We start from the raw sequence: 22193 nt of genomic DNA, 5'->3' as shown, positions 1-22193 counted from the left end.
TCCAGCTCTTTGCTGTTATGTTACAGCTGAGAGTTGGAGCTCCTGAAGCTGTCTCACTGCGAGGTGGCTGCGCGCGCATCCAACATTCCTTTGATTATGCGTGCACAACTGCCGATGGCGATGGACGTGTTAAAAACGTGATTATATTATAGATATGCTTCATTCTCTTGCAGAATCAAACATAACCTTTCTGTGTTTTCAGACTCCCACTGATCTCTATGGCACTCAAGGGTGGCAGTTTGAATGATAGTGTCGGAATAGATGCGAGCATACCTTTTGAATGTTTGATAAATAGAGTCTAATGTGACGGCGGATGATCAGTATTCCGCTCGAATAACACAAGCATCAATCTGCGTCGGATTGATATAGCAGGAGCATATTTCGTGTTACACATTTCAACATTTGACGATCCTGATGCTTTGTTAACTACGACGGATCAACTTTGCGTCTAATTTGACGCAGAATTCCAGCATATTATCAGTTGAAGCATTGATAAATTGGCCCCTTGGAATCTACCCCTTTTCCTAATCCCGAATTCAGTGTAATTCAATAAAAAAAAAGAAAGACAATTTATTATGTTCTCCCAAGTTTCAACATTTTCGGGTTTTTTTCTTTAAATAATAAGCTGTAGTCTCTAGAAGTCTATAATGATTAGATGTGCATTAGTTTTGTTATGAATGCACATTCCATATAGCACAAACATTTACGAAAAATGAAGGAATAATGATGCATTTGTCAACATTCATTCATTCCCTTTAAATAGTTAAAATACTTACCATTGTTGGGGTCTGGGGTCATGGATCCGGATCTCGGACCTCTTACTCGCCAAAAGGCTGCACAGGTATGGAACTTGCTCCCAATATCCAAACCAGGAGGCTGTGGAGACTGGTTGCCCCAATATGCTGAGAGTTGGGGAGACTCTCCCCATCACCTTAAAGTGGGAGTGGGATAGACATAGTTGAATCCTACAGCTACTGGAACTGAGCTATTGTTAACATGCTATGGTTGCTGTCTTTACTGTTTTCTTTCTCCCTACCTGCAGGGCTCAGCACTTGTTATTCTATAATGTCTCCAACATTCTATATTCTACAGCTAGCAGTCTCCCAGCATCATAATATGTATACAGTTCAGACAAAACCGTTTTAAGCCTTACAGACGTATATTACCATTTGCACAGCTCTAATTATTTTGAGAACTTCCTATACCATTTACATTCGAAGCAAAGCTACATTTACACCAGGACTGCCCTTTACAAGCAGATAACAGTAATAACTATTATTGAGAGACAATATGACCTATCCATGGCCCTTTGCAATCTTTTGAGGTTCACCAGTGAGTCTAAACACTCATTCAGTTGATATCTGGAATTACCCTTGTTATCTGGACACTTTCTCACTTCTCTGTGGGAATTGTGCCATAAATGGACATCTAAAATGAGAATTCTGTGGTCTAGCATTCGATACAGAAGGAGCAGTTTGAATTGACTTACAGCAATGACACTTTGAAAGCTGATTATTTTTTGTCTCTCTTTTTTGTACTCATAAATGGCGAAGGGGGAAAGATATTGTGTATGATGATTTGCATGCAATTTAGCAGGAGCAGCCCTGATATACCATATATTCCATATTTTAGCGTACGAGTGTTCAGTCCATGGTTGTCCTAGTGTTCAAGGTTTAACTCATCGCCCCAATGTTTAGTTTAATAGTGTAATCTTTATAGACCATGCCAGACCTAAGTACTAAAGACATATCGAGACTTTAGTGACTACCTACATACTATATATGCAAGAAAGAGGCAACTGACTTGTGCACACTGTTTCATGTTGGGGTAGACTTCTACTTTCTGTCATTCTAGCCTGTGGTTGGGTATAGGGCCCGTATCCAACTAGCAAGGTTGATAAAATATGTCACTGTCACAACAGCTGATCTCTGCCCCTACTCTACACTTTCATAGACGCAGTGGCTCTGTAGATACACTCTGGTTTATACTATATGTACGCAACTATATCTCCCTAATGCCAAGCATTATCTTAAAGCCTAGAATGATTCACACAACCTTTAGCTTCCTCGCTAAGCTTAGCCCCCCATTATATGCTCTGTTAGGCTGACCCTCAGACTCAAAAATGCCCAGCGTTACTTGCTACTGCTCCACAACAACAGCAACTTTGATCCCCCCCCCAGTCTATTAATGTATACATCTAGCGTCATAGATCTACCATCTATCAATAGCACAGTCTCCCTAGTAAACCCTTTTGACTCTAGATATAAAGGAATCCTTATAACCTATTGCCCTCACAAGCCATCACCTTTTTCCCTTGCAACAAAATAAACCCTCCGGATCAGAGGGGCGACATGTGTGGTTCTTCTTGGTCATACTGCAACCAATCTACTCTCTCAGTATTTACCCTTAATACCATAGTATGGACTCTACCTACATTTTATAGGTCAGCAGGACTGATCAACAACAACACTAATCAGCTAAATCTATAACCCTTAGCCATACCTTGCCTTTTTGGCAGTTCCACTTGCTCTCCTCCTCAACATAACAACATTATCTATTGGATGCCCTACATTTTATACGCTTCCTTTGATTACTAGTCTCTTACCAGATATTACAATAAGATTAAGTATATTCTATCATACCCACCTTATTAAAATGCCCAGCTACTCCTTTGTTAATCCTTACTATTAACAACTATCCTCTAGCCATAGTTTTGAGTCTTAATTTCCATTCACATTCCAATGATCACCTCCCCCCCCCCCATCTTGTAATGTACCTCCTAGGTAAGGAGGCCTAACTATGCGGTCTTTCTAACCAGTACCGCAACCTACCTCATCTATTTTCTATGTTTCTACGTGTAGCTTTTCACTCTACCATAAAATTGACTCTATTTCTACTACTTTGACAAACAAAACTGTTAAGCTTCACTTACAGATTGAGTTACAAGTTTTTAGTTTAGTATGTTCAATTTCATCACACTACTTATATATTGCAAAAACTTGTTTTGCTGTGTTATAAACAAAAAAAAATGAATAAGGAAGACACATGAAGACCATTTACTATTTACATATTGTGAAATATATGCCATAACTATTGTTTATACTTGATTTACTTTGAGAATTTTGAATACATTTCATTGGCAAGTCTGTGGGTTATAATTGTTCCTACAGGTCTGGCTTATGTATAATTTTACATCTCTGTATATTCTTATGTTTATATGGCTTCGTGATAATATGCATGTAACCTTATCGCTTTTTCTTTGTCTTCAATAAAAAGATTATTATAAAAAAAAAAAAAAATACTTACCATTAGCACATTGGAAAGCTACGCTAATCGTGTCCTCTTCTTCACAGAGCCCCAACCGCACTAATAGCGTGCTAAAGGTATTTTACGCTGCAGGTGAATTTTTCACCTGTAGCAAAGAAACATTTTCATTTGCTTAACAGAATGGTTGATATTTGTTTAGTTTACAATTAAACAAATAACTAATAGCACGGGCAACGAATATTCAAAATACAAAGGTTTTTGAATATTCGGAACAAAAGATTCGGCACACCTCTAATAATGATCATATTGTACAGATAATTTGTTCTGACTCTCATCCCCATTCTTACAAGTAATTTCAGCCCAAAACTACTTTGCAGTCATATCGCAAACTAGAGGCTGTTAATTGTAATGTAGACATTTTTTTTATACATGCAAGACCTTATTTAGAAATCCTATTGCCAGAAACCCACTGTAACAACTATTAGGTAATTGTTTTTTTAAATATATTTTGTACTTACCTGAATTTTGAATACTTATTGAGGTATACTGTCGAGATACACATGGATATCTTTCATATATACGATTAAGAAGACTTTCAGTATAGTATGGATAGTCCCATAAATAAACATCCCTTAATAATGTAAATGATGTTCCCTCTGTAACACAAATTAAAACAATTACATAGATGTTAGATACCCAAAGAATATATATATATTATATACTTGCAATCTGATGTTCTTGCTAATAAATTGCTGAATTTTGAAACATTATAATCATTATATTACCTTTTGCTTTGCAGGGTTGTTTTACAGGAACCGAAGTGGTGCTAACTTCATTATCTAAATTTCAGATGAAGCTTGTGTTAAAAATGTTACTGGACTTGCAGTATTAAATATTAAATATTAGGTGGGTGATCACTTACCTATCCATAGTGTCGTGTATGATAGCGCTAATCCACATGACTGAATCAGCAAGAGAAGAAACAGGCAACGCATTGTGTTTGCTCTCAGACTTTAAAGAAATGTGCAAAAAGTACATATTAGTGTCAAGGTGATAAGCTCTTAACATAACAATGTATTGAAAAGCCTCACCTACATAAGGTTAAATGATATATTAAGCTTTTCTCTTTTTATAAAGAACTCAAAAGAGGTGGAAATTCTGCAAGCATTCTTGTCCTCCGGCACATTTTAGACAATTTATCCATAGTCACCCGATAGCTACATAATTCCTGCATCCAGTAAAAAATAAAGAATATGTGCAGCCAGTTATACCAGAATCCGAACACCACCTATTGACTTGTGTAAATAATAAACAAGATAGTACTTTATTTTTCTCTTCCTCTTGAACCTGTTATATCTCAATTACACTTTGCTGTCTTCTCACACTTACTATTACTATTCTTTTAGGAATATAAAATCCCAAAATGTTAAATGTTATTTTGTGATTCACGCAGAGCATATAATTGTAAAAAAGTTTCCAATTTACTTCTATTATCAAATTTGCTTTGTTCCTATGGTATTCTTTGTTGAAGAGATATATAGGTAGGGGACTGAGGAACGACATGGCAGGAAATAGTGCTGCCATCTAGTTCTCTTGCAAATGGATAACATTCTTGCAAAGCTGCTTCCTTTTAGTGCTCCAGAAACGGGCAGGCTCCTAAGCTTACACCCCTGCTTTTCAACCAAAGATGCCAAAAGAACAAAAACATTGATAACAGAAACTAATTAGAAAGTTGTTTAAAATTGTATGCTCTATTTGAATCATAACATAGAAAAAATATACCTTTCATATCCCTTTAATTTTGACATTCTTCAGCTATGTGTGATATCCCACCCGTCTTTTTCATTATATTTTTTATACATCTTATACTTACTTATTTATGTCACATCTACTGAAACTTCTAACGTTTGGTTAGGTTAATAAATTGTTTATCTCGCAAGTTTAGCACTTTTATATTAAAGTTTATTATGCTTGCTCAGAGATTTCTCCATCGGGAAAAAAGCAACATTCTATAATGTACTATAACTGTACTTTTAAATGTAATTTTGATGTGTTTTGTGACACTTTTTTTGACTCGCATAACAGTTAATCAGAGCTCTGAAGTCACATTAATCATTCAATCGTGATTGTGCTAGTTTGTTTGCATTTACTTTCAACTTGTAATACAAGCGGAATTTAACTTGCGTGCAAACGACCATAAAAAACAGATATCGCTAGCATGCAAACGATAGAGGGCCACTTGTAATCTGGACCTTATTACAGTACACCTAACCTACCGAACATCAGAGCTTAGCTTTATTAAAGGTGTTCAGAACAAAGAAATCAAACACAAGTTGAATATCACATGTCATTTATTGAATACAGTGTTTACTGTAGAGTACAGTACTTAAACTGAAAAACAGAATGATTGTATGGGAAATAACAATTTAAATCACTACTGAACTAAACTAATGGTTGTATGGGTAATCCCCATTTAAATCACCATTAAATTAAACTAATGGTTGCATGGGTAATCACCATTTGAATCACCACTGAGCTAAACTAATGGTTGTATGGGCAATCACCATTTGAATCACCACTGAATTAAACTAATGGTTGTATGGGTAATCACCATTTAAATTACCCCTGCACTAAACTAATGGTTGTATGGGTAATCACCATTTAAATCACCCCTGAACTATACTAATGGCTGTATGGGTAATCACTATTTAAATCACCACTGAACTATACTAATGGCTGTATGGGTAATCAACATTAATCTAACCTAATGGTTGTATGGGTAATCCCCATTTGAATCACCACTGAATTAAACTAATGGTTGTATGGGTAATCACCATTTAAATTACCCCTGCACTAAACTAATGGTTGTATGGGTAATCACCATTTAAATCACCCCTGAACTAAACTACTGGTTGTATGGTAATCACTATTTAAATCACCACTGAACTATACTAATGGCTGTATGGGTAATCACCATTTAAATCACCCCTGAACTAAACTACTGGTTGTATGGGTAATCACTATTTAAATCACCACTGAACTATACTAATGGCTGTATGGGTAATCACCATTAAACTAAACTAATGGTTGTATGGGTAATCCCCATTTGAATCAAAACTGAACTAAACTAATGGTTGCATGGGTAATCACCATTAAAATCACCATCAAAATAAACTAATGGATATACGGGTAATCGCCATTTAAATCACCATTAAACTAAACTAATGGTTGTATGGGTAATCACCATTAAAATCACCATCAAAATAAACTAATGGATATACGGGTAATCGCCATTTAAATCACCATTAAACTAAACTAATGGTTGTATGGGTAATCACCATTTGAATCACCACTAATCCACTGAACACTGGGTCATCACTTGATGGTTGAGCAGGCCTAGGGGCAGATTTATCAACCCCCGTACGGTGCCGTATGCACCTGTTTCTGCGCGAGCCTTCAGGCTCATCGGAAACCGGAGTTAAGAAGCAGCAGTCTTAAGACTGCTGCTCCTTAACCCGTCCGCCACCTCTGAGGTGTGCAGGGGGTGGCATTGCTCAAGCATTTCACTCGAAATGCTTGTGCAATGATAAATGCAGACAGCGCATGCTGTTGGCATTTATCGATGTGCGGCGGACATGATCCACTATAGCAGATCATGTCCACCCGCACATTGATAATTCGGCCCCCTAGTGTTCTTCAGGAAGATATCAAGTTTTGACTGAACAGTTTGCTTCTTATTATAAATGTCTTTATAGCAAGCAAGAGCATCCTGTATCTGCCTGTCAGTTCTTGCAAATCTCCCATAAGTGAAGCCCATTTATTCTAACATCCTTACACCACTGCTCATAGTAGCAAATGCCTTTACTAGTTCTTTTGCTGTGCACTTTCTCAGGTATAACTTCTCCATCTGCCTCAACTTCTTTGTTCCTACAGTTCTATCAGCTAGACATGTGCGATTCGGTTCGGTTCGATTCGGAAATTCGGAAAATTCAGCAAATTCGGAGATTCGGATCGAACCGAATCTCCAAATTAAAATAGTGCCGAATCTACTGAATAAATCCGAATAACTTTGGATTTATTCGGATTTATTCGGTAGATTCGGATGGCCATGGATTACACTAGTATTGTACAGTATATTAGGTTATATCACTCTGCTATCGGTTACACCTAATGTTCAGTACATAATACTAGTCTAATCCCACCTAACACTTACTGAAATTCCGAATTTCCAAACCGAACCAAATCGAACCGAATCCAGCCGAATTTATTCTAATCCGAATGAATCCGAAACAAATCCGAACCGAATTTATTCGAATCTGAATGAATCCGAAACAAATCCGAACCGAATTGATAGTCTAATCCCACCTAACACTTACCGAAATTCCGAATTTCCAAACCGAACCGAACCGAACCGAATCCAGCCGAATTTATTCGAATCCGAATGAATCCGAAACAAATCCGAACCGAATTTATTAGAATCCAAATGAATCCGAAACAAATCCAAACCGAATTGATTCAAATTTTTCCGAATTCGAATCGCTCCAAACCGAAATTCGAAAAAATCTGAATCGATCCGAACCGAATTTTTTCGCCATGCACATGTCTACTATCAGCTCCTCAGTGGAAAGCTCTTTAGCCTCAATACCAATAAGCTGATGAATATCCTCTTCATCAATGTCTAATTCTAGCTGTTTCCCAAGCACTAATATCTTGTTGCTTGCAAATGGATAACATTCTTGCAAAGCTGCTTCCTTTTAGTGCTCCAGAAAGGGGCAGGCTCCTAAGCTTACATCCCTGCTTTTCAACCAAAGATACCAAAAGAGCAAAAACATTGATAACAGAAACAAATTAGAAAGTTGATTAAAATTGTATGCTCTATTCGAATCATAACATAGAAAAAATGTACCTTTCATATCCCTTTAATTTTGACATTCTTCAGCTATGTGTGATATCCCAGCCGTCTTTTTCATTATATTTTTTATACATCTTATACTTACTTATTTATAAGTCACATCTACTGAAACTTCTAACGTTTGGTTAGGTTAATAAATTGTTTATCTCGCAAGTTTAGCACTTTTATATTAAAGTTTATTATGCTTGCTCAGAGATTTCTCCATCGGGAAAAAAGCAACATTCTATAATGTACTATAACTGTACTTTTAAATGTAATTTTGATGTGTTTTGTGACACTTTTTTTGACTCGCATAACAGTTAATCAGAGCTCTGAAGTCACACTAATCATTCAATCGTGATTGTGCTAGTTTGTTTGCATTTACTTTCAACTTGTAATACAAGCGGAATTTAACTTGCGTGCAAACGACCATAAAAAAACAGATATCGCTAGCATGCAAACGATAGAGGGCCACTTGTAATCTGGACCTTATTACAGTACACCTAACCTACCGAACATCAGAGCTTAGCTTTATTAAAGGTGTTCAGAACAAAGAAATCAAACACAAGTTGAATATCACATGTCATTTATTGAATACAGTGTTTACTGTAGAGTACAGTACTTAAACTGAAAAACAGAATAATTGTATGGGAAATAACAATTTAAATCACTACTGAACTAAACTAATGGTTGTATGGGTAATCCCCATTTAAATCACCATTAAATTAAACTAATGGTTGCATGGGTAATCACCATTTGAATCACCACTGAGCTAAACTAATGGTTGTATGGGCAATCACCATTTGAATCACCACTGAATTAAACTAATGGTTGTATGGGTAATCACCATTTAAATTACCCCTGCACTAAACTAATGGTTGTATGGGTAATCACCATTTAAATCACCCCTGAACTAAACTACTGGTTGTATGGTAATCACTATTTAAATCACCACTGAACTATACTAATGGCTGTATGGGTAATCACCATTTAAATCACCCCTGAACTAAACTACTGGTTGTATGGGTAATCACTATTTAAATCACCACTGAACTATACTAATGGCTGTATGGGTAATCACCATTAAACTAAACTAATGGTTGTATGGGTAATCCCCATTTGAATCAAAACTGAACTAAACTAATGGTTGCATGGGTAATCACCATTAAAATCACCATCAAAATAAACTAATGGATATACGGGTAATCGCCATTTAAATCACCATTAAACTAAACTAATGGTTGTATGGGTAATCACCATTAAAATCACCATCAAAATAAACTAATGGATATACGGGTAATCGCCATTTAAATCACCATTAAACTAAACTAATGGTTGTATGGGTAATCACCATTAAAATCACCATCAAAATAAACTAATGGATATACGGGTAATCGCCATTTAAATCACCATTAAACTAAACTAATGGTTGTATGGGTAATCACCATTTGAATCACCACTAATCCACTGAACACTGGGTCATCACTTGATGGTTGAGCAGGCCTAGGGGCAGATTTATCAACCCCCGTACGGTGCCGTATGCACCTGTTTCTGCGCGAGCCTTCAGGCTCATCGGAAACCGGAGTTAAGAAGCAGCAGTCTTAAGACTGCTGCTCCTTAACCCGTCCGCCACCTCTGAGGTGTGCAGGGGGTGGCATTGCTCAAGCATTTCACTCGAAATGCTTGTGCAATGATAAATGCAGACAGCGCATGCTGTTGGCATTTATCGATGTGCGGCGGACATGATCCACTATAGCAGATCATGTCCACCCGCACATTGATAATTCGGCCCCCTAGTGTTCTTCAGGAAGATATCAAGTTTTGACTGAACAGTTTGCTTCTTATTATAAATGTCTTTATAGCAAGCAAGAGCATCCTGTATCTGCCTGTCAGTTCTTGCAAATCTCCCATAACTGAAGCCCATTTATTCTAACATCCTTACACCACTGCTCATAGTAGCAAATGCCTTTACTAGTTCTTTTGCTGTGCACTTTCTCAGGTATAACTTCTCCATCTGCCTCAACTTCTTTGTTCCTACAGTTCTATCAGCTAGACATGTGCGATTCGGTTCGGTTCGATTCGGAAATTCGGAAAATTCAGCAAATTCGGAGATTCGGATCGAACCGAATCTCCAAATTAAAATAGTGCCGAATCTACTGAATAAATCCGAATAACTTTGGATTTATTCGGATTTATTCGGATTTATTCGGTAGATTCGGATGGCCAAGGATTACACTAGTATTGTACAGTATATTAGGTTATATCACTCTGCTATCGGTTACACCTAATGTTCAGTACATAATACTAGTCTAATCCCACCTAACACTTACTGAAATTCCGAATTTCCAAACCGAACCAAATCGAACCGAATCCAGCCGAATTTATTCTAATCCGAATGAATCCGAAACAAATCCGAACCGAATTTATTCGAATCTGAATGAATCCGAAACAAATCCGAACCGAATTGATAGTCTAATCCCACCTAACACTTACCGAAATTCCGAATTTCCAAACCGAACCGAATCGAACCGAATCCAGCCGAATTTATTCGAATCCGAATGAATCCGAAACAAATCCGAACCGAATTTATTAGAATCCAAATGAATCCGAAACAAATCCAAACCGAATTGATTCAAATTTTTCCGAATTCGAATCGCTCCAAACCGAAATTCGAAAAAATCTGAATCGATCCGAACCGAATTTTTTCGCCATGCACATGTCTACTATCAGCTCCTCAGTGGAAAGCTCTTTAGCCTCAATACCAATAAGCTGATGAATATCCTCTTCATCAATGTCTAATTCTAGCTGTTTCCCAAGCACTAATATCTTGTTGCTTAGTATGTCATCAACAGCAGAATCATTGTGAAAGGCTTTGAATGTATTCACATATGTGTTAAAAACTTTCTTCCAAAATGCCATTCATGCTTTGCTGTGTAACTTCTTCCCATGCTGCAGTGAAGTTTCGGATAGCATTTAGAATATGAAAAGGTTCATTCAAGAATCTGTGCCATGAAAAATGCACAGCTCGAACCAACACACTTAAAAAAGGATTGCCTTACAGCCTAGCAATTGATTACAAATAAAAAATGAGCAGTGTGTGCGCCACTCTAACTGAGTGTCAAAAAGCTGCGTATGTCTAAACACAAAAGAAGTAGTAAAAACAATAAAAATAAATAGATTATATTTAATTGAATATACTAAAACATTTAGGGCTAGATTGCAAGTGAGAAATTGGAAAGGGGGCGCAAGCGATCGCGATAATCATTTGCGCCCCCTTTCCAATGTTCTTGTATTACCAGTTGAGTGGAACCACGATTGTGCAAGCAAAATTGCTATTTATGCTACAATCTTTGCTTATATAAATATCTGTTAATGTGAATTATGCTGAGAAATGTAAACATGATTCTTGCTTTCTATATGCAGAAATCCCCTAGTTTCTAGTGGGTTCAGTATAAATACTGTTAAGTCTAGTGGGATGTGTAGTAAAAATATATTTGCCTATGTTCAAGGACTCCAGTATAGTTCTTTACAGGGTGTTTGAATCTTCATTACCGTCTCCCAATATAGGGATAGGTTACGAGCAGGGCGTAAACATATTAGCACTATTGAGTTCTTACACCGCCCAAGTAAAATCAATGAGCTACTGAGCTATAGCCTAAATTCAAAGAATGTACACATTCTGATATAGCTGAACTAATAGTTGATATGCCTCCCCCATTTAAGTACAGATGTGTGCCAACAGTGGAGGTTACCTCTCCTCTTGTGCAATTCTCCCCTGGGAAAATTATATACAGTGACTTGTCCAGTTCCTCTAGACTTAAGAAGGGGATGTTGGATTCTGACAGTTCCTCTGCTAAGGATTTACTCTCTGAGTCCCAGGACATCCAACCCTGGAAACAATGGCCTTTAATTTGAGTTTAAAGTATATTCATGCATTATTAGGGGAAGTGTTAAGGACCTTTGAGGTAAGGGAAAAAAAAGGAGCTAGGTAGATTATTTAAGACTGTTTCTAAAGAACATAATACCTTCCGCACACAGGAATTAGTGTCTGTACTGGTGTCTAAGCAGTGTAACAAGACAAGTATACCCATTGTTTCTTCTGCCAAGTTTAAGGCTATGTTTGCTTTACCAGCCACTAATGTTGAGGTCTTTGAGATGGTCTCTAAGGTGGAAAAAGCTATCTCCATGTTAGCCAAGTGGACTGCTATTCCTTTAGAGGATAGCACCACCTTCAAAGACCCAAAGGACCTGAAACTTGAAGGTTTCTATAGATCATCTTTTCAGCTAGCCTGCTCTTTGTCTTTCCTGCTTTCAGTGTGACCTGCGGGACAATGGCCATGTCTGTATGTTGTCATAATCTCTCTAAGGCCCTGATAATCGAAAGAGCTGTGATGTGGCAATATATTCAAAGGGATCCTCCGTTATGTCGAGCGAGCTGGCGAGCCGACATCTATATTAACAGGTGGCATCATGGAGAGGTGTTTTACTATACTTTCCAAAGGGGTTTTAATACAGATATATACATACATATACATGTCTAAAGATGGATGGATATATATACATATATATATATATATATATATATATTTGTTTAAATGTGTGTACAAATGTATTTATGTATTTATATGTGTATAAATGTATTTACAAACATATATACACATAAATATATATGTATACATATATATTCATATATATATATATATATATATATATATATATATATACACACAGTATATATATATACAGTATATAAGTGAATTGAAGCCCTTTGCAGTCAAGTAGATGAAAACATGTAAAATAATATTTATGTAATATTCATATTTAATAAAGGTTTATATTGTGGGGCCTATCTATCAAGCTCTGAATGGAGCTTGACGGCCCGTGTTTCTGGCAAGCCTGCAGTCTAAAGACCGCTGCTCCATAACCCTGTCCGCCTGCTCTGATGAGGTGGACAGGAATCGCCAGAATTCAACCGGATCGAGTAAGATTGGATTGATTGATACCTCCCTGCTGGCGGCCGGTTGGCCGCGAGTCTGCAGGGGGCGGCATTGCACCAGCAGCTTTTGTGAGCTGCTGGTGCAATGCTGAATATGGAGAGCATATTGTCTGCATTCACCGATCTCTGTCGGATCTGATCCGCACTGTCGGATTAGGTCCGACAGACATTTGATAATTCGGCCTCTGTGTATTTAGTGTAATATTTCACAGTCCAATATTCTGCACATTGCATAATATGTCCTATGAATTTTTAAATAGATATTCCTATATATAGCTGTATTTATCTATACCTATATATAATTATATATATATATATAATTATATATATATATATATATATATATATCTCAAAGAAGCTAAACAAAGCACTCACTGGACTTTAGACATCAAGTGTAAAATTTTTATTTGTGACGTTTCGGGACCTCAAACGTCCCTTCTTCTGACAACCAAAGTGTACAAATGAACAAACTTAAATAGGCCTGTAGGCCCCTCCCTAAGTCAGGTCACCAATCCTTGGAGACCGTGTGCAAAAAACATGGGGCTAAACTATCTAGGTGGCCCAAAGAAAAAATAATGTGTATCAAAACAATATGTGTCGATATAAAAACATCTAGCGTGATAATAGAGTCAAGTGCATATAAGTACAATTAATCAAACTAGTGATCTGTGATCGCACCGTGCTCCTAATCCCCAACCGGTACACGCCCCGGGTTCAAGAACTCATAGAATAATCCATCTGCACTATTCGTGATTCAATTGGATCATAAACAACACCGCCCACCCTGTGGATTGTGTGCTTTCAAAAAATCATCATGGCAACAACAGTAATCACTACAGGGGTGTAGCCATCGATCTCAAATAGAACACTCTCAGTCCCTGCAAACCGCACACATCAAAATCGCCCATCATACTACCCGTGATGACGTCTGGCTTACATCTGGGTATATAGCCTGTATAGCATATAGTGTATCAAACCGCCTCCTCTGTTGGGTGGCCTTTGTATAAAGTTAGTACGCCTGGGGGCATATCGGCCCTGACTGGTCATGCACTCAAATAAAACAATGTAAAATAAAGCCGTGTCAAAACATTCTGATGGAAACCACTCCCCCGAATCCTCATAGGAGCACCCCCTTCGCTATAGGTTTGGAGCCCCTGATGTCAAAATAATATCAATAACAACATATCGCACCCCCATCTTGCCTCTTATCAGGAAACAATCAAATATACACAAAGCCAGCTCATAATCACTTAGTGCCCGGGAAATGAGGTAAAACCCAAACAGAGACAAGGGATCCGGATGGATGCTCCGTCACGCCTGAAGTGTAAAGATAACATTCAAGTGAGTCCTAATTGTTACCCGGGCATGGGAGATTGTCCTATGTAGAATACTCTAATACCACTATAATAAAAACAAAGAACCGGGTGATCATAGCTAGAGGAAAAGGGGGGCTTAAATACATGCACAAGAAAAAATATGTCCCCCAAAATGTCATGACCCAGTCATATCCACGGGTGTACTCATAGCAGTACCATAAACTAATCGGAAGATATTTAATACCTATTCCCAACATATAACTAGTGTTATAAAAATAACGGAATCCTAAACTAAACTAAAATAAAAAATAAAAATAAAAAATATAAAATATGTGCCTACATCATAAATGTAATCAAATATTATACCCCTCCAACTCAGAGGGTATAAATATATTTAAAAAAAAACAGTCTGAAGTCAGCAGACTGCCTAATCTTCCTGGTACTAGTCAAAGAGAGACCAAACATTCTCAACCTTAAACCACACATACAATACATCACTCTAAGACAACTTTTCTCATAAACACCTAAACCAAAGTGAGAATTGTGTATATCGGACTCCTATGAGAAACCCCTAGCCTTTCTGATCACTACCCTGGTCAGAGATAACCCTTCTCTCTCAGCCTCAGAGAGGAAATACACCTACTATACCATGCTTCACAATCACACTAGTGTGAATCCATAATTGCTACATATGTCCAAATCCTAAAACATGGACCACTCAGTATATAGCCCTGGGGAATGTGACCTCAACCACCTACCTACAATTATTAACCCCTAATCTCCCGCCCGCAACGTCGCGACTACTATAATACAGTTATTAACCCCTAAACCTAAATCTAACCCTAACCCTAACACCCCCCTAAGTTAAATATAATTTTAATTAAACAAAATAATATTCCTATAATTAAATAAATTATTCCTATTTAAAACTAAATACTTACCTATAAAATGAACCCTAATATAGCTACAATATAACTAAGTTACATTGTAGCTATTTTATGATTTATATTTATTTTACAGGAAACTTTGTATTTATTTTAGCTAGGTACAATAGCTATTAAATAGTTAATAACTATTTAATAGCTACCTAGTTAAAATAAGTACAAAATTACCTGTAAAATAAATCCTAACCTAAGTTACAAATACACCTAACACTACACTATCAATAAATTAATTAAATAAATTAACTACAATTAGCTAAACTAAAATAAAATTAAATAAACTATTCTATAATACAAAAACAAACAAACAAACACTAAATTACAAAAAATAAATAAAATTACAAGAAGTTTAAACTAATTACACCTAATCTAAGCCCCCTAATAAAATAAAAAATCCCCCCAAAATAAAAAAATTGCCCTACCCTATTCTAAATTACAAAAGTAATCAGCTCTTTTACCAGCCCTTAAAAGGGCTTTTTGCATGGCATTGCCCCAAAGTAATCAGCTCTTTTACCTGTAAAAAAAATACAACCCCCCCAACATTAAAACCCACAACCCACATACCCCTACTCTAACCCACCCAACCCCCCCTTAAAAAAACCTAATGCCAACCCCCTGAAGATCTCCCTACCTTGAGTCGTCTTCACCCAACCGGGCCGAAATCTTCATCCAAGGTGCGCAGAGGAGGTCCTTCATCCGGGTAGAAGTCTTCATCCAGGCGGCGTCTTCAATCTTCATCCATCCGGAGCGGAGCAATCTTCAAAGGAGCCGATGCGGAGCCATCCTCTTCAACCGACGATTGAACGATGAATGAAGGTTCCTTTAAGGGACGTCATCCAAGATGGCGTCCCTTCAATTCCGATTGGCTGATAGGATTCTATCAGCCAATCGGAATTAAGGCAGGAAAAATCTGATTGGCTGATGCAATACCGGACTGGGTACACATGCCAGTGGCACCCAGGGCTGAGCATGTTGCAGGGTCATGGGATGTGTACCCGGTCCGGTATGAGAGTGCAGTTCCCTTCCGTGTTTTTATATATATATATATATATATATATATATATATATATATAGGTATTTCAGCCAGACCACTTGATTTTTATTTAGTTTTTGAGGTGTTTTGATGAGAGTTAGAAGGTTCACTTGATTTTAAATAGGAACCTTAGTGTAACTGGACCATGCTTGATGACATCTATCACACAAATCATGCAATGTAAGGCAGGGGTCAAGTCCTACAAAAAAAGTGTGGGAACCACGACTTCTACCCTCCCTCACAATTAATATTGTTTTATATACAGGTATATATATGCTCACACTTACACACACACTGTATTTATATGATGTATATAATGTATACACTATACACAATGAAGGGTCGAATGGTTGCCTTTGGGCCTGAGAATCCTCCTCTGTTACAGAGTCTCACCCACTGAAGGTGCAATAGTTCTATTTCTGTTGAGGGGAGTTAAAAAAAATCCAGAGCAAGCCAAACAGAAATGTAAGCACCATGTGTAATAAAAGATAATAAAGATAATATTTATAACTGGGGTGATAACATAGCAGGACTACTGACATTCTTACATTTAGCATATTGTAGGAAGTGTTACTGCTCATTACTAGAGGATCTCACTATCCCTCTAACCAGACTGTGCTCCAGCTCCTCCCACCAGCAGCAACAATGTATACTGAGGTGTATCTGTTCTCTGTCTAGAGGGAACTTAGTTCCTCCTGCAAAAATAGTGCTGGAACTCCGTTCCCATGAGTTACCGCCCGACTTGACCCCTAAATAAGGAAAAAAAGTGTGTATGTTATGATTATAAAAATATATTTTAAAAAAAAATAGAGCATGTGCATTTGTGATGCACTGTATTTGTGTGTAAAACCCTAATATTTATTTTAAAAAAAGCAAACATTTTTTTTCTTACCACTTTCCAGCCTGCCTGCCTCTTTACAAATACTTAGATAAAACTATTTTGATTTAGCAAAATATTGTATAGAGTAAACAATTTATCATTTTTGTCATGATATACTGTTTTTCTGTTGGCTGATTGTCACTTAATTTCATGGATGTCTGCAAATATTTTTTTTAAAAGACGTGATTGTCAATTGCAATTTACCTATAAGTATCTTTAAACATATGTAGTCATGGGGTTACTTAATTTAAAACAAAAGATGTCAAATAACCTGGAAATATTGTGACTTAGACTTTTAATTTTTTTTAATTGGCTTAGTGACATTGAAAACAAAGTTAAAAAACAACAATTTCTACACTGTTTTGGGAACATGGAAATATGATGTCAAAGGTCACTAGAGTTTTTAACTTTCTCAATTTTTTTTCTTATTGTGGTCCTGATATTTGCATAACCTGCTTTCAAATATGTCACCTTTATCCTTCCATGTTAAGGAAATACTCTTGTATATTAAAATAAGACAACCCATAGAAATGTGAAATTCACAGCTTTTTTTAAACACTACTAGGTTCTAGCTACTGATTGGTGGCTGCATATATATACTGATTGTTATTGGCTCATCCATGTGTTCAGTTAGAAACCAGTTGTGCATTGCTGCTCCTTCATCAAATGATACCAAGAGAATGAAGCACATTTGATAGTAGAAGTAAACTGCAAAGTTGCTTAAAATTGTATGTTCTACCTAAATCATGACAGAACATTTTTGGGTTTCATGTCCCTTTAACATGTGCCAATCCTATTTTTACTGATCCCACAATCCAAATTGTAGATACTTGGCAACACAATTTTACGGCCATTTTTTTCACCTACTGAATTCCACAGTAATCATAATCACACTGGGTTTGTGCATACTCTTAAATTTCCCCCCATTGATAAGGTCAAGAAGCAACATCACCAAACAGATAAAAAGTTACCCACTGAATCAGTTGAAGGGACATAATACTCATATGCTAAATCCATTGGATGTGATGCAACTTTTAAATTGTTAAAAGCTGTCAACAAATATCACCTTTACATTTCTATGTAAAAAGGAAGATATTTTACCTCAAACGTTGTTCAGCTCACCAGAGTAAGTGCTGTGTAAACTGTAAACAGTTATACTTTAGCTGCTGTCAGCTGCATGCTGGAAATAAAGAAAATATACCTTCATGATTCAGATAGGGGATGCAATGTTTGCATAACCATCATTGTTATATTAATATACATTATAACCTCTAAACTTCTAAGCCTCTTTCTCTTTCTAATCCCCGGCAGGTCGCCTCTTATCTCAGTGCTTCTTATTAGCTTTTTACAGCCAGACAGTTAGTTCATATGTGCCATATAGATAACATTGCACTCACTCCCATGGAGAATGATAATGGTTATGCAGGAAACAGCACCGATTGGCTAAAATGCAAGTTTGTAAAAAGCATTGTGATAAGGGGCAATCTGCAGAGACTTAGATACAACGTAATTACAGATGTAAAACGTATTAATATAACAGTGTTGGTTATGATTTGAACAGCCAATAGGGTGAGAGCTTAATCCTATTGGCTGATTGGAACAGCCAATAGGATTTTAGCAGCTTTAATTCCTATTGGCTGATAGAAATCTTTCAGCAAATAGGAATGCAAGGGACACCATCTTTGATGACGTCACTTGCATTGAAGTTCCAGTGTATGGTGGCGACCATATGAAGAGGATGCTCTGCACCGGATGTCTTCAAGATGGAACCGCGCCGGATGGATGAAGATAGAAGATGCCACCTGGATGAAGACTTCTTGCCGCTTGGGTGAGGACTTCGCCGGCTGGATGGATCCTTCAAGCGGGGACTTCAATAACTGTAAGTGGATTGTGTTAGGTTTTTTAAGTTTTTTTTGGGTGGGTTTTTATTTTAGCTTAGAGTTTGGGTTTTTCATAAAAGAGCTGATTGCCCTTTTCAGGACATGGCAATAGAGCTGAATGCCCTTTTAAGAGCAATGCCCATACAAATGCCCTTTTCAGGGCAATGGTTAGCTTAGGTTATTTTAGATAGTTTTTTTTATTTGGGGGGGTTGGTTGGGTGGTGGGTTTTACTGTTGGGGGGGTGTTTGTATTTTTTTTACATGTAAAAGAGCTGATATCTTTGGGGCAATGCACCACAAAAGGCCCTTTTAAGGGCTATTGGCAGTTTAGTGTAGGCTAGGTTTTTTTTAATTTTGGGGGGGCTTTTTTATTTTAATAGGGCTATTAGATTAGGTGTAATTTGTTTTTATTTTTGATAATTTCGTTTGTTATTTTTTGGTAATTTAGTAAATTTTATTTTAGTAATTTTAATGTTTTTTGTTGTAATGTTAGGTTTTAGTGTAAGGCAGATTAGGTTTTATTTCACAGGTAAGTTTGTATTTATTTTAACTAGGTAGTTAGTAAATAGTTAATAACTATTTACTAACTAGTCTACCTAGTTAAAATATATACAAACTTACCTGTGAAATAAAAATAAAACCTAAGCTAGCTACATTGTAACTATTAGTTATATTGAAGCTAGCTTAGGTTTTATTTTACAGGTAAGTATGTATTTAGTTAATAATTGTAAGTTTAAGGGGGGCGGAGCTTGACCATGCAGGAACATGGACGTGTAGATTCATAGCTCTGCAAAGACTACTCTCCATGCAAGCTGAGTGATGCCCTAAAACTCGTATATCTCTGAGCTAACAACTCTCACATAAATTGTGAATATGTGATGATTCAGGGTTTTTAAACAAAAACCTAATTTAAACCGCTACTAAGCCCTAACTCTCAGATGCTGATATCTAGCATAAGCAGACGCCTAACTTCGAATATCCGACCTCAAGAACACTGATTTATACATCAGCCCTATACATTACAACTTCGGCTGTACTTACAGGCACGTCACCAACGAAGAGGAGAGACACCGTTCTGAACTGCTGCCTGGAACATATTAGCTTCACGGACCGCCGCCATTTTGATGCGACCACGCATCACACTTTCAGCATCTCTCCAGATAACAGAGGAGCTCTAATTCATCAAGGAGGTTAAAGTAAATATCTGCGACAACTGTGAGTACTGACATTTCAGAGCTTCCCAGCAAAGAGTAAGACACTACAATAAATATATCGCTTACCGCTACATAAAAGATACCGGAGTCAATTTTATAAACGGCTGCACGTTGTCACTTGGCCTAGATCCAAGGAATCTAACCCAGGCAGATACCCAGTTTTAAAGTACCAAAATTAGTAGACATGTGCACCGCTAAAAAATTCGGTTCGTTTTCGGTTCGGATCGATTCGGACTTTTAGAATTTCGTTTCGGATCGAATCTGATTCGGCAAAATTTGAATAAATTCGTTTCGGATTTATTCGGATCCGAATAAATTCGTTTCGGATTTATTCGGATTCGGCTGAATTCGGTTCTATTCCGTTCCGAAATTCGGTATGTTTTTACTACACTAACACCCATTTAGTACACTAAGTCACTAACACCCATAAACTACCTATGAACCACTAAACCGAGGCCCCCCCACATCGCAAACCCTATAATAACATTATTTAACCCCTAATCTGCCGATCGGATATCGCCGCCGCCTACATTATAGCTATTAACCCCTAATCTGCTGTCCCTAACACCGCCGACCCCTACATTATAGTTATTAACCCCTAATCTGCCTCCCCCAACGTCGCCGCAATCTAACTATAAGTATTAACCCCTAATCTGCCGATCGGATATCGCCGCCTACATTATAGCTATTAACCCCTAATCTGCTGTCCCTAACACCGCCGACCCCTACATTATAGTTATTAACCCCTAATCTGCCTCCCCCAACGTCGCCGCAATCTAACTATAAGTATTAACCCCTAATCTGCCGACCCGATATCGCCGCCGCCTACATTATAGCTATTAACCCCTAATCTGCTGTCCCTAACACCGCCGACCCCTACATTATAGTTATTAACCCCTAATCTGCCCCCCCCCAACGTCGCCGCAATCTAACTACAAGTATTAACCCCTAATCTGCCGACCCGATATCGCTGCCGCCTACATTATAGCTATTAACCCCTAATCTGCTGTCCCTAACACCGCCGACCCCTACATTATAGTTATTAACCCCTAATCTGCCTCCCCCCAACGTCGCCGCAATCTAACTACAAGTATTAACCCCTAATCTGCCGACCGCAAATCGCCGCCACTATAATAAATGTATTAACCCCTAAACCGCCGCACTCCCGCCTCGCAAACACTATAATACATTTTATTAACCCCTAATCTGCCCTCCCTAACATCGCCGCCACCTACCTACAATTATTAACCCCTAATCTCCCGCCCCCATCGTCGCCGCTACTATAATAAGGTTATTAACCCCTAAACCTAAATCTAACCCTAACCCTAACACCCCCTAACTTAAATATAATTTAAATAAAACGAAATAAGTTTACTATAGTTAAATAAATGAATCCTATTTAAAACTAAAGACTTACCTGTAAAATAAACCCTAAGATAGCTGCAATATAACTAATAGTTACATTGTAGCTATTTTAGGATTTATATTTATTTTACAGGCAACTTTGTATTTATTTTAACTAGGTACAATAGTTATTAAATAGTTATTAACTATTTAATAACTACCTAGCTAAAATAAATACAAATTTACCTGTAAAATAAATCCTAACCTAAGTTACACTAACACCTAACACTACACTATCATTAAATTAACTAAATAAATGAATCATATTTAAAACAAAATATTTACCTGTAAAATAAACCCTAATATAGCTGCAATATAACTAATAGTTACATTGTAGCTATTTTAGCATTTATATTTATTTTACAGGCAAC

The 22193-nt window shown here is 37.2% G+C and overlaps 1 protein-coding gene across 1 annotated transcript in view; it reads right to left on the bottom strand.

The window, feature by feature from the left end:
* LOC128641725 (uncharacterized) overlaps positions 1 to 22193 on the bottom strand; it is a 392787-nt gene that overhangs the window by 218037 nt on the left and 152557 nt on the right. Inside the window, exon 20 of the mRNA XM_053694250.1 lies at positions 10883 to 11028. Within this exon, the coding sequence (XP_053550225.1) occupies positions 10883 to 11028 (146 nt within the window). The remainder of the gene's footprint in view (positions 1 to 10882; positions 11029 to 22193) is intronic.

Source organism: Bombina bombina, chromosome 11 (assembly GCF_027579735.1).
Source record: "Bombina bombina isolate aBomBom1 chromosome 11, aBomBom1.pri, whole genome shotgun sequence".
In the NCBI taxonomy this organism is placed as follows: Eukaryota; Metazoa; Chordata; class Amphibia; order Anura; family Bombinatoridae; genus Bombina; species Bombina bombina.
The sequence above is the reverse complement of the archived record's forward strand: the minus strand, read 5'-3'. Positions and strand labels throughout refer to the sequence as shown.